We start from the raw sequence: 13,937 nt of genomic DNA, 5'->3' as shown, positions 1-13,937 counted from the left end.
TATTTTTCATATGTTTAAAAGACAACTGTTTTAGTGTGGGGAAAATAACCAGGTCTATTTTGTATTAGTGTCTTTTTTAATTTAATATCAGACATTACTGTAGTGTGATTGTGGGTAGATATCCATTTTTTTTTTCCTATCAGATTTAATTTTTCTGAGTGAATATTGAGGATTCTTGCTGCTGATTGGTTGTGAGAGGCGAGGGCTGGCCCAGGGCTGTTGCTATGGAAATTGTCCCGGCAACCACTAGCAGTAGTGGAGGGGGGTGGGCGGGTTTGGGGAGGGAAGGGAAGGGAAGGGGTCTTCCTCCTACCTTAAAAACATGAGCACAGGTGCTTCATGACAAACCCTTACTAGCATGTTTGGCTGCATCATATTCCTTTGGCACTGTATTTTGAATGAACGTTAATTTATTAAAAAACATACCAAAAACGTTCCTGAAACTGACTCTGAGTTTGTTTTTGTTGCAGTGTGATGTTTGTGAATGGGAATGTTTGTTTTATTAGGTAGTTTTATTTTATTTTAATCAGTAAATGCGGCTTCTTTTGATAAATTCTTAAAATGTTGGGTGGATTTGGATTCATATTGGCAATAGAAATGGTATTTATTTCCTTGTGTCTCTCGGAGGTCCACAGGCCACAGCAGTTGCACATTTAATATATTTGTAATTTCAAAAATTTCAGTATTTAAAGTATTTATTTTTTATAATCCTTCTTTACTGTAAAATAAATAAATAAAATAAAATAAAAAACCTTTTATCCATGTAGCGCATAGAGCCTAATAATTTATAACAGCAGTATTTATTCACTGCTATTGTTTGGGAAATATAAAGAACTATGTCTCAAACTGTTTCTCTTGAATCAATAGTCCAGAACCTGTAGACATTTCATTTGCAATGACATACAACAGAAACACTCATATCTCACAAACTAGAGTTTCTTAGTTACTTTTTGATTACTTTATTTGTAGAAGATCCATAGAAGGAAACTTTTGCTTTTTCTCTCTGTTTCGCATCATTATAACTAAAATACTTTTGTGGTTTGGTTAGATGAACTTCTCATGCGACAGAAGCCTGAAAATTAAAGTTCTGGTCAATGATTATTCTAAACAGATTCAAATATGTGTCTGAATCCATGATGACAACAGTGCTGACCCCGTCAGTGGGCCCTCTGTGCGTCAGGCAGGATCACTGGGTGTGAATTTCTGCTGGCCTCGGGCTAAAGCCGCCCCTGACGTCGCTGGGTTCGTATGTCCCTGTGATGCTGCTGAATCGTTGTCAGACAGCACATGGGTGCATTTTTGTCCGGCCTTGTGCTGCCACCACAACAACAACCCCCTCTGCGAACACACACTTTGCCACCACTTTGTTTAGCTGACCTACATTTTAGCCCAGACACAAACCCAGAGGAAGGAAAAAAAAAAAAAACTTCCACCAAAAATAAAGCACTGCAGTATTTTAATCATTTTTAATACAGCAATATAATATAGTATCACTTTCCTCTCAAATACATTAAAAGCATCTGTCAAGAAAATATTCTGTGAATTTGAATTCACAATACATTCATATATTTTAAATACAAAATGAAAAATATATCATCAGAGGGTAAAAAAAGAAACAAAAAAAGAAGCTTGAAATTCTCTACTAATCCAGAAAACCCAAAGCAAATGAGTCAAAGAAGGTTTCAAAGTGTGAAGAACAAAGAAAGAGCACAAGTTGAAAACAGCATCATACTCATAGATGTAAAACTGGACTGGACAGAGCATGCTCATTGGACCACTTTTAATCCAACAGTTGTCGAATATTTGTAGCATGGAGGGAACAGATCCTGTAAGCACCTCAAAGTTACAGTTGTACAAGATAAAGATTCACATAAATAGAATATAATGGCTGCGTTGTGCAAAATACACACAGTGGTCCACAGATTAGGACTTGTTCCAGTGTTGTCATGACAAAACATGGATATTTATGAGATAACAAGCTCATACACAACAAATAAATAAGTTATCTGACTCGATAATGTCTTCAGATTTACTAAATATAGTTCTCCCAATATATATACTGACAGCAAAGTACAAAAAGGCCTGGGTGAGGATTAATAACACCCTGTCAAACACACAGCTGGGTGCAGGTTCCTTCATAGTTAAGGGAGGTTTTATCACGTTCATCAGGCATTAGGTTCACAAGGATTTATGTTATAACATTGTGGTTAGTTCAGCAACAGTGGCCAGATTTTGTAAATGCAGTGTCATAATATTATGCATTTGTTTATGTGTGAAGGGGAAAAAACTCGAAATTGAAAAAACTGAAAATTGAAATTGAATATCTTTGATTTTAAGTCTCTTGCCTGGACCGACGAGTAATATGAGGACGATGCAAACAAATAGAAAATACACCAAGTAGGCTACATCAATAAACAATATTGTTAGTTAAATCATTGCAGTTGGTGTAGAACATTTTTTGATTTATACTTTTACTTTAACCTCCTAATCATCTAATGAAAACAACAAAAAGCATTTTTCCATTACCAACAATCAGTTGATAAGACAAATTCAAATGATTCTTTTTTTACGCAAACACATTGAACTATTTATCCTGCAGAACTTTTTTTTTCTTCACTGGTGCATCAATAGAGACTTAACTAGAAAATATGGTAGCTAAATTCAAATAAATCTATTTATTAAAATCTTTTACCAACTTGTAAAACATTTTACAACTTTTTTTTTTAACTTATCCAATCCTACTGTAGGTAACCAGCCAAGTCATATTAGCCAGCTAACATACGACTTCTCAAAAGCTTTGTACTAAAAACTTTGTAGCATTACCTAGCTAACTTTCCATTAGCTAACTTTTCCAGTGTTTTCTAGTTGGCTGTTGTTAAATATTTGCTTTTTTAGGAACTGGTTGGAGGTCAAAGGAAAAATCTTAACTCTTAATGTTTACAGCTCTACACAGCTAACAGCATTTATATTGATGTAGATTGTTAGATTTTCTTTCATTGACTGATAATTTATTTAATTGATCGTTTTAGCCCTAGACTTCAATACTCTTTATAGACTTATACAGTATTTATCTGTCACCTGGGACTCTGGAAAACTGACGACATGAAAGTTTAGTTTTCACCAGATATATATTTTTTTAACTAAAAAATAATTAATAGTGACAATAATTGTTAGTTACAACCTAATAACTCAACATGTGTTTTGATGCAATAATACCTCACACAGGAATCCAAGCTGTTCAAGAGAAAACCACAATGTTATAACAGGCATCTGAATTTAAAACCTAAACCGTTAAAATCTTCAGAGGTACCACAGCTCATGCTCTTCTGTCAAATCCTGTGACACTGATTTATCTTTTTTTTATTTCCTTTTTTTTTTTTTTTACATAATTACTTTGTCAGCAAAATAGTCAGCAAAACTCTAGAAATACGCAGCATAGAGTGAACACCGCAAACCCAACGACAGCATCTTTAGTGTCTCACAGGAAAGCGTTCAGCAATACAAACTGCAGCAGTGAGAAAACAGGTGGCCAGAGATGACGCAGCCTGCTGAGAAATTCTGCTTTTGATCAGAAGCACTGGCAGACTCTGCCTCACAGTGGATGTGGACTGTACAGTTAGTATAAGGGCATCGCTGCTGCTGCCTTCCTGTCCAGAGTGGCTTCCTGCTAATATGACAGAGCCCAGAATCTCCAGTCGGGGATGTAACCGTCGGGTTGTATGGTTGAGGCTTTCCTGCTCACATCCTTCATTAACGTCAGCTCTCAGACCGCCGACCCTTTGGGATTCACAGTAACCAGAGGATCAGAGGATGATGGGGAGTAAGAGTCACTGGGAGGCATCGGGAGACACTTGGTGGTCACGGGGTGACCTCGGTGGCCGGTTCGGGACTGGCCGGGGGGGTTACGGCTGCAGGCTGTGCCAGGGTGGAGAACCAGGACGACATGGCCGACTTGGCGCTGGTCAAAGCTCCGCCCACTGACTGACCTGAGAACAGAGGAGGAGATGGAGGAAATTACAGCTGAATCTCCATAAATTGGACTATCATGGAAACGTGTATTTATGTCAGTAATTCAATAAAAAAAATGAAACTAATACAAAATAAAGTCTTGAAATGTTTCATTGTGTGTGTAATGGATCTATATTTCAAGATCTATATAATGATTATATAGATCCATTACACACACAATGAAACATTTCAAGTCTTTATTTATTCAATTTATTTTAATCGTAATGATCATGGCTTACATTTAATGAAGACCTAAAAATTAAAAAAAAAATAATAATATTACCAAAAAATTATTATTATTATTAAAAAAGCATTTTTAATATGGAAATGCTGGCCTCCTGAAATGTCTTTTCCGCAGTTTTTCAGGTCGGGGACCCCCAAACTGATGGAGAGATGGAGCAGGGATCCCCTTTTATATATAAAAATCTGTTTTATATTAAACTGGGCCTAGTGGCATTTATAAACACACCTTGTTAACTGATGCCAATGCCAGTATCAACAATGCCTGTCAATTGCATGATAATCATGCAGACAAGCTATTCAAATTGAGGTTTTTTATTTGTAACATAAAAGTGGAAACAACATTTTTTTTTTTTTTTAATTGTCTCATCAACCAAAAAATTCCACGACCCCCCAGCAGCACCTCTGCGGACCCCCTAGGGGTCACGGACCCCCTGTTGAAGACCTCTGCTCTACATTTACAGAGTCTGCGCACCTACACGGGCGATTTTCACTCATTTTGGCAGCTCGGGAGTGTGTGGGTGTGTAAACATTGTGCATGACTGATTGACCTCATTCAGCCATTAGCTTTGTTTCACCTTTAGGAACTAATTATTATTACTCCCTGATCACAAATGTGCTTCATTTAGGAGCAGGTGTGCTGTGCAGAAGAGTTATGAGCCCACACACTCATATAAGTCTGTGTATTATAGTGTCCTCACATTATTCTGAACACACTGTGGCTCAACTCAGCAGCCCAATAAAAACAAGGAAGCACAAATCTACTGTCAGAATCTGCATAATTATACCATGTTTTGGTTTCTAAAGGTTAGAAGGACTGGGATGTATGTACAGCATTGATTCGTCACACTGCTGTAGAGTGTGAACATCCTCCTCTCTTACCCACTGCCTTCCCCGTCTGGACCACGCTGCGGCTGGTGGTGATCATGGCGTTCCCGATCTTCTTCCCTCGCTCGCTGTTCTGCACCGAGCTGCAGCAAACACAGAGAGAGAAACAACATGTTCACCAAAACTGGGAATGGTGCGCTCATTCCCCTCACCTTTCTGTCTCTGGTGTGACATTGTTGGAATTCCACCCCCCCCCCCCCCCCACTCTCCATGAAAACAGAAACAAACTACACAAATGTGCTGCTGCCGGCCTCTTACAGAGGATTATGTCATAGGTGGTGCATCTGAGGGAGAAAACAAAACTGTTGCCCTGCTTCATCTGGGAAAACAGCAGCGTTGTTAAAAAACACGGTGCGGACGGTGATGGGCGTGCGGGCAGCTGCCGAGCACAGACGTGTGTCAGTCAAACACTGGGAGCCTTGGCAGCCTCTAATGAGCCGGTGATTTCATCTGAAAATAAACTGTCACTGTGAACTGTGCTACGGAGCAGCTGCCTGATCCGACCTGCGAGAGCGGAGGATTTATGACTGGTGACGACGATGAATCAGGCTTTTCTCTCTTTGTCTTGGCTGAGAGGATGAAATTATATTGTGACTTCACACAGCAGCAGATGTTTCAACTAAAGGAAATACCAAATCTGAAGAAAAGTAGATAATTTTCTCTTATGAGGAGCTGTCATTAGCAAATATTTGACATTTTCTCTCTATTTTGCTTCAAAAAAGGCTGAAATGATTCATTATCGTAATATTTGTTGATCCTTAAAGGAGACATAATGCCAAAAACCGCTGATGTACGTTCCCATTGGGGGCAGTTTTTCGTCAAGCAGTCTCTGCATTTGCCTCGAAAACAACTCTGTCTCGTAGCGTTCCGTTATTATCTCATCGCGTGGTGAATGTGCAAGTCACAACTTGTCCACAAGGAGTCGTTGGATTGTGTATTTGATGAGTTTGATGAAGGAAACCAAGAAATCTCATTAGCCTCCGTAGCGTAGCTCTGAGCAGCTCGCGGCTCTGCTCCGCCGTTCTAAATACAGCCTGCACCGACAATTAAAGGTAACGAACCTACTCCTAAGGCAATAGGGATTATGGCAATGGACCAATTTGCCAAAATGTTGAACTATCCCTTTAAAGACATAATGTGACATGCTTTGGTCAAAATACCCCAAGGATCAAACAGCACAGCTCTTTTCATCCTCTCAAAACAGCCCTGTGAAGAACGGCTGGTTTCAGTGATTGTCCCTTTAAATGCAAATGAACCACTGCTTGCCCCGCCCCACCCCACCCCTTCTACCGGCCCCAGGTAGGGGTGGTATTATGCAAAATCGAAACCTAGTTCCATCACTGGAAGACAACCAAGATTTTTTTGTCAATTCTCACATTTTGGGGCCGGAAGGCAAGACAAACACCCAAATATATGTTAAAGAACCTTCAGAAAGTGACATTTCCATAATTTGCCCCCTTTAATCTGTCAATCAACCAACGATTCATTGACTAATCATATGATCTCTATGTTAGACTGCTCTTGCACTCTCCCAGTATCAGCTTGCTGCAGTCGACTCATCCTCCATTTTTGTAGTTTTATGTTGGACGATGAACTTAGATGACATGCTTTAGCAGTAGGCCTGTCACAATTATTACATAACTGTCTGATTGCAATCATTTGAGCTGACCGCAATCAGTTTGCATAATCGCTAAAATCATTTCCATTCTGTATAAAAAAAGAAATGTCATATTTCATCACTATTTTTTGTCGTTTTCCACTATTTGAGGTTTGACTGGTGCTCTTTTAATGACATCTTCTTCTTTTTTGATTTAATGACACACGAGTGGAGCCACAAACTTTTCTAGGCCTTAAATTCAACAACCGCATTTCGATAAGCATCTATTGACATCAGCTTCATGGATTTAGTTCCAAAGCCAATAAATGTCTCTTCTACTTTATACGATGTGTGTGTATTATTAAAATATGTTTAGACTTATACTATAAAAATGGCATAAAATGATTAGAGAAGACAATTAAATTGTTAATCGTGATTATTTGTTGTGCAATTAATTGTCAACTACAGTAACATTTCATGATGGTGACAGCCCTATTTATCTAATTAAGCAGAACACCAGACACCATAAACTAACAAACTCATCACACCAACTGTCTAATATCTATCTATACTATATTATTCATGTTTTCTAAAGAAAAAAATAGTGTTTGTTATTTCCATTTTGGAATCTCTCCATATAGCCCATGCTCCCATTGTAACTGCAAATTTCCACACTGTAAAGGATTGGAAATTATTTTCATTGTTAGCAATAGTAGCAATATTTGTTATTATTAGAGCTAAATCGTATATACAGTCACTTTCAAATAAATGAAAAGTATGAAATGCTTTATAGGAATTCTAAAACAAAGTAAAGGGCAGGTTTTAATGTTCTGTATGTTAATAAAAGAACAAATTAAAACCAATCATCTTCACCATAAACAAACAGAAGCATCATGCTGTGTCTGAAGCGGTGAAGACTATAAAGACAAGACTCCAACAACAGAGGATATTGGTGGACAGAGGACTGATTCAAACGTGGAGAGAAAACTGCAGATTTCATCCCGTCACAGACGATGACGCCGTCTCCTCCCTAAATATTGTGTGACAGAACAAACACGACTGACGGAGGGAAAATTAATTTCACTTGTCAGAGCCAAGAGTCAGAGCTGGACTGACAGAGACCTGCACCGTGTAAAGTCTGGATCTGAAACCCAAAACCAGAGAGAACGTGAGAGCTGCGTGCGTTCGTGTGTGTGTTGGTATGAGTGCTGTCATTCCTCCACACCACACACACACACACCACACACACCACACACACACACACACACACACAGTGTTTATCTGACTACAGCATCAATATGACACCGCTCTGCGCAGACCGAGCCCACTGAGCCGTGGACTGGCACCGCCGCTCGCTGCCTCTGTGGCGTCTCCGAGTCAGACCTGCGGGACTCCCCCGAGCGGATCCGCCAAACAAGCTGTGGTTGCTAGGCACTTGTTGCTAGGATCAATAATCCACTTCCACGGCTGCACGTCGACCAGGAATGTGGCAGCTTCCTTTTGTCTTTACTTTCAAAGTAAGAGACGGTCTGTCGAGCGCTGCCAGCAGCACTGTGTCTGCTTACAGCTCCTTATGAATTACAATTTACATTTTCTTAATTCCAGTAAAAATTTAAGCCACCTCCATGTTTGATACGCTGAGAGGACACTCAAAATGTACACATGATGGCTTTAAGTCTTTTTTATGCTCAGTAACAAAATAATGTAATCATAACTCATCTGAGAAGTATTGATTGATTACTGGTCAGTATCAACATGCACCGATAAAATTATTCATATTGATATTAATCGTCTAATTCCTGACGAGAGGACAGAGGCAGACAGTTAGATTTAAATCTAAGGGCATCCCTGGAGTTTGCTGATAAACTAATTATATTCAACCCTACTTCTTCTTGACGCATCATCTCCTAGACCAATTTTTTTTTTTTTTTTTAAGTGTCACAAACCAAACAGAAATCGGCTCAAAATGTTCCTTTAAATTCAAAGAACATAAACTCAAGTTCAGCCTGTGATTTTATTTACTGATTTTTGGATTTATTTGTCATTCATATTCTGCTTTTATTCATTTTTTTGTATTTTTATTTTTGAGTAGTTACAAATAAGCAGAATTTCCTATTTTTTAATGATCACTCAAGACTTTGGAGAAAAAAAGGGTTAGGGTTAAAAACGTACAAGTTTTTATAATTCAAATCCTCAAAGCTCTTGTTCCAATGCTCAGATGAATGTTTTCTTAGCAATCTTCTGCATGTTTCATAATTTTTCTATTAGTTGTTTTCACTCATTTGTTTCATTTACTTCGAATCTACAAACAACTGTCCAATGGTCCTTTAAGTTGAACTTCCTATGAGCAAATATGTTGTTGACATTACAGGAGGATTTGTGTCAAGTATAAAAAAAGACATGTAGAGTGGTGGTTGAAATGCAGTGTTCAGTGTGACACACTGTAGGATGGAAAAAATGTTAATAACCTTCATGCAGCTGAGAGGAACTTTGGGTGGAATAATGGAAACACTGTGGTAAAATGATCACATTTAAAGTTTTTTTCTAATACCACCCAGCTTCAGACGGCTTTCCAACCGTCTCATGGTAACACAGGGGGCGGTTCTTTCCTCTGAGCTACTACGAGAGGAGCCCGCCGGACACAACGAGTCTCCATCTCGCCGGCTGACCCAAATAAACAGCTCCTTATGTAGAGTAGCGCGGTTAACAGTGACAATAAAGAAAGCTCCTCTAACAGTGTGTGTGTGTGTGTGTGCCTGCAGTCGTGCAGCCCGTCACATGACTGTTTTCTGAGAACATCTCTGCCACCGGCTGCTCTTTGTCCGACGCTGATGACGAGGAAGCATGAAAAGGACGGGCTGTGTTCGCCCCCAGTGCTTCCATAATACACATGCAACACAGCACATTCACAAGGAGGTCCAGTGGAGGGCCTGGTGTTTTTTACAGGGAGCATAAATAGCAGGGAGGTGGCAAAAAAAATGTCCGGGGCAGCAGCAGCGAAACGGAGAGCTTTCATCCTCGTATGAAGTGAGAGTGACGAGCCGATGGACTCGGCTTTCTGCTTTTACTTTCTCCACCAGCATCCCTGACAAGTGGGATTCGTCAGAGAAGTCGCCGCCTGTCCTACTAACCCCAGTTTCCCCCCAGTTGTTCAATCTCAAGTTGCAAAACAGCCCCGTGTTTACTGACGCAGGAAAAAACACAGAGAGAGATTTCCTGATGAGAGGCAACAAGGCCGAGCTACGGGGTCAGGAAAATGTCTGTCAGCTGATGGAAGCCGGTCCGGAATAAAAAAAAAAAAAGAATTTAGGTTTCCTCTGTAAACACGCATCATGATGAAAGCAAAGTCAACAAGCTGCTGTTAGTGCAGATACAATGTTTCTTTTTCCTGTTCACAAAGGATGGATTACTGGACCTGGACAGGTCTACAGGGGCCACACGGGTCAGAGGCCCCTGGGCTGTTTTGGTAAGTGTCTATGAAACAGAAACATGCAACAAAGAGACAAAAAGGGACCACAAAAAAAAGAAATTGAGAGAAATGTGTCTCTTTAGGACGTTTAAAGGTCACTACGCTATGAGATAATGTTGTCAATCAAACCGCTGATGTACGTTCCGGTTGGGGGCAGTTTTTGGCCAAGCAGTCTCTGCATTTGCCTCGAAAACAACTCATAACGTTCCGTTATCTCATAGCGTGGTGAATGTGCAGGTCACAACTTGTCCGCCAGAGCATTTTGGAGTTGTTGGATTGTGTATTTGATGAGTTTGATGAGAGAAGCTAAGAAATTCCATTAGCCTCCGTAGCGTAGCTCTGAGCAGCTCGCAGCTCTGCTCCGCCGTTCTAAAAATAGCTTGCACCGACCATAGATATATACACGTAGATGCCGCCTCTGACGCTGCTGCCCATTGGAACGGAACATCGCCGCCGCCGCCATCTTGAGGAGGTGGAAGCATGCGTTTTGTTACGTTTTGTTTTACCTCGTACTGCCGTTCGTGACATGCATGATGTCATCTGCGTTTTTACCATAAATATATACAAGGAACTCCCTCCCAAGATGGCGGCCGCGACAACGTGCCTGACAAGCCCGAGTGCGGCATCTACGTGTATATATCTATGTGCACCGACAATTAAAGGTAACGGACCTACTCCTAAAACTATAGGGATTATGGCAAAGGGCCAATTTGCCAAAATGTTGAACTATCCCTTTAGCGCATCTTTATCTCATAATCCAACAATAAATCCACATCTCATGGATGAAAATGAACATAAACTGCCCCTGGCTCCTAGCTCAGATTTACATATCGTCTTACTGCTGCAGTTTTTAAGTATCATAAACATCAGCTGTTATTTTTTTATACAACAAAACTGTCAAATGGACTCATTTCTATCCGCATGTGAAAGCTGAGCCTGGCTTCTACACGGACTGTGGAAGAAATGCTGAGGTAAGTGTGAGGAGTAAATCCACAGCAGCTCCTCCTTGTTATTCACAGGTTCTTCTGCCTCGGTGTTTCCTCCTGCTAAACATTTCAGCCTCCCTCAGAGGAAGGATGAAGCCGGAGGCTCAAAGCCTCTGACAGTCAATAAACACTCGTCTCTGGTGTTCAAGGTTGCGGCGAAGACTGAGCTGTTTATCTGCTGCCGTGCCCTCGCATCTCCATTTAGAGAACACGTGTGCGAACTTCACGCGCCCGCACGCACGCACACAAACACTTGTTCAGAGCGTCTGAATCCCCTCCTGTTTTGGAGCCCTGCTCTGACACAAAGCTGAGGCAGGAAATGAGACGCGTTTTAATCCTGAGAAGCTCCGATGGCTGTGTGCCAAACTTCCTGCCTGCACCCCCCGCCCGATCACCCCCCGAACCATACCGGCTATATGCAGAGTTTTAATGTGCAGCAGGGGAGCATGGAGCCAGCAGTTCCCCCTTTAACCCCCCCCTGAACACACACACACACACACACCTCCTGATCCATGAAAACAACACGGAGGAGGCAGCTCTGACCTGGGCAGCTCTCTCCAAACCTTCAATCAGCTCAGATCTAACAAGTTGCGCAGTTGAAACCAGGCTGGATGAGCTGCTGCACACAACACAGACCACAGGCCCAGTTTACAGAGTTATTCAAGTTCAATCAGAGAGACAACTACAGACTGTGTTTACTGTCAAATAACCATTGATTCTTAAAGCAGATATCAGTGGAATGTTTTTGTTAATATAAGTCCTAAATAGTCCTATTTTCCGTCAGCAATCACTTACATGAAGTATTTCAGCCTAAACACGAGTCTCTCCGTCACTCTGCTCTGCTGTAACCCGAGGAGAAAATTTTCCTTGTGGGATACAAGTGTTATCCAATGAGGAGAGAGAACGGCATGAAGGGCTGTGTGTGCAGCCAAGGGATGCGCGTGAATGTGGTGACGTAGCACGAGGACCAATTGATGCCTGACAAGGGCGGGGGCTGCTAACTCATGGTGCGTTCAAAGAAACTCGTACTTTGTGTTTTTCCTTCCTGTGAAGTCATACCAGTTCGATCTGGTACGAGTTCACGGGTCGGAAGTTACGAGTGGCCGTTATAGGGAACTTTCACAGACAACAGGACGGTAAAAACACGAGCTACGGGTTGCCTAGAACGCTACCAAGTCGTAGTTGTGACTTGAAGCTGTAACTTACGGTTTCAAAAGCCTGCCTTGAACGCAGCATTAGCCGAAACGGCCGTGAAGCTGATATCTGCTTTAATTAGAAGCCAAATTATCAGGTTCTTATTCCATTAATTGATATATTTATATCTGAAGAAGAGGAACAACTGAAGTTTTGGGCACTGTTGCTTTAATTGCTTCAATTATTCATTGAAGTATTTTCCATCAATCAACTAATTGATTAACTGGCCTTGAGTAAAACATGATGCACCTGTTATCTGAAGCTAATTGGTAACTTTTATAATTTTACTTAGATTTATGTCGTTCATTTTAATTTTGCTTAATTTCTCTATGAGTGGGGTCAGTGACAAATAAGGGTTGCCACGATGAGCAATTCAGAAATATATTTAAAAAAATACTTTAAAGCATCAGTACATTTTGTATTCATGTTGGTTCCATGACATTTGAACCATTTTTAACAAAAGTAAGACTGAATACGCTGAAAATGTCAAATGGTGTAACCATAAAAGAGTGACAAATATTAAATGTTTGATCCACCTACACTGGATTTAAGTGTATTTATAAAATATTTATTCTTAAACATTAAATTGAAGTAGACTGTTTTGTTGTGTTTCTATAATTAAATTTTAATGCATTTTGGCAACACTGAGCAGGACTTACCCTAAAAACACCATTTTTTCCCCCTAAATAACGTGACAAATTGGGTAAAATCTGTCAAGAAACATAGTGTTGCATTGTAAAAGTGAACTACATTTGAGTCCAGATTTATTTTCCTACATAAAGTCTGTCTCTGAGTCTTAAAAACACTGAAGAAATTAGGTTTAATAAATTACTTATTTCTTTGTTTGTGTATTTGATCCATGCGCCATTTTTTCTATCTCCTCCTCGTCTGTTTCAGTATCTGCTCCGTTTCTGATGTGACCGTTGTGCTGCCTCAACTGAACCAAACACAGTTTAAGGTTCCTCCACAGTTTGTCAGTCTGTGTGTTTGTTTACCGACGCATCACCGCAAAGTTCACGGCGGCCATGACACCAAACACCTGAAGGTAAAGTGAGAGCTGCGAGGATCAGGGCCAAGCAGATCTGCCTGTGTTCTCACCATAAAGCTAAGTTAGGGACAGAGACGCACTCCACTCTCTCTGAGGGTGTGTGTGTGTGTGTGTGTGTGTGTGTTGGGGGGCATTTATCCAACTGGTAACAGTAGAAGCGGCGCTCCAGCTGTGGACGGAGTCGCCTTTCACCCGCACTTCCTGGAATGAAACCGGAGGCTAAGCTGAAGAAGACTTCAGCTCTGCTTTTGAGAATGAAACTCACTCATAATTAATGACTTCAGCTGATATGAGACCCTCACTGCCTCCACAACCCCCCCCCCAACCCTAACCCCAACTCAACCTCCATGAAACTCCACTGAGGAAACTTCAGTTCAGGATGGAGCCCATGTGTGCATGTAAAAGATTAATGTTCCAACATTCACAGGTTAGCCATAATATTAAAACAGTGCACTCTGCCACTCCTTCAGCACTTTTCTTGATTCATTTAGCAGCAATTCAGACCTT

General features: G+C 40.8%; 1 protein-coding gene across 2 annotated transcripts in view; it reads right to left on the bottom strand.

Moving 5' to 3' along the window:
• Positions 1–1,451: 1,451 nt before the first annotated feature.
• Positions 1,452–13,937, bottom strand: part of avl9 (AVL9 homolog (S. cerevisiase)) — a 33,586-nt gene continuing 21,100 nt past the window's right edge. For both annotated transcript variants that reach the window (XM_083995747.1, XM_083995748.1), the window contains 2 exons: positions 5,131–5,219; positions 1,452–3,986 (listed from right to left, as the gene is read on the bottom strand). In XM_083995747.1, the coding sequence (XP_083851873.1) occupies positions 3,859–3,986; positions 5,131–5,219 (217 nt within the window). In that variant the 3' untranslated portion in view covers positions 1,452–3,858. The remainder of the gene's footprint in view (positions 3,987–5,130; positions 5,220–13,937) is intronic.

This window comes from Trachurus trachurus, assembly GCF_905171665.1.
Source record: "Trachurus trachurus genome assembly, chromosome: 20".
In the NCBI taxonomy this organism is placed as follows: domain Eukaryota; kingdom Metazoa; phylum Chordata; class Actinopteri; order Carangiformes; family Carangidae; genus Trachurus; species Trachurus trachurus.
Note: the sequence above shows the minus strand (reverse complement) of the source record. Positions and strands in the feature narration are given on the sequence as shown.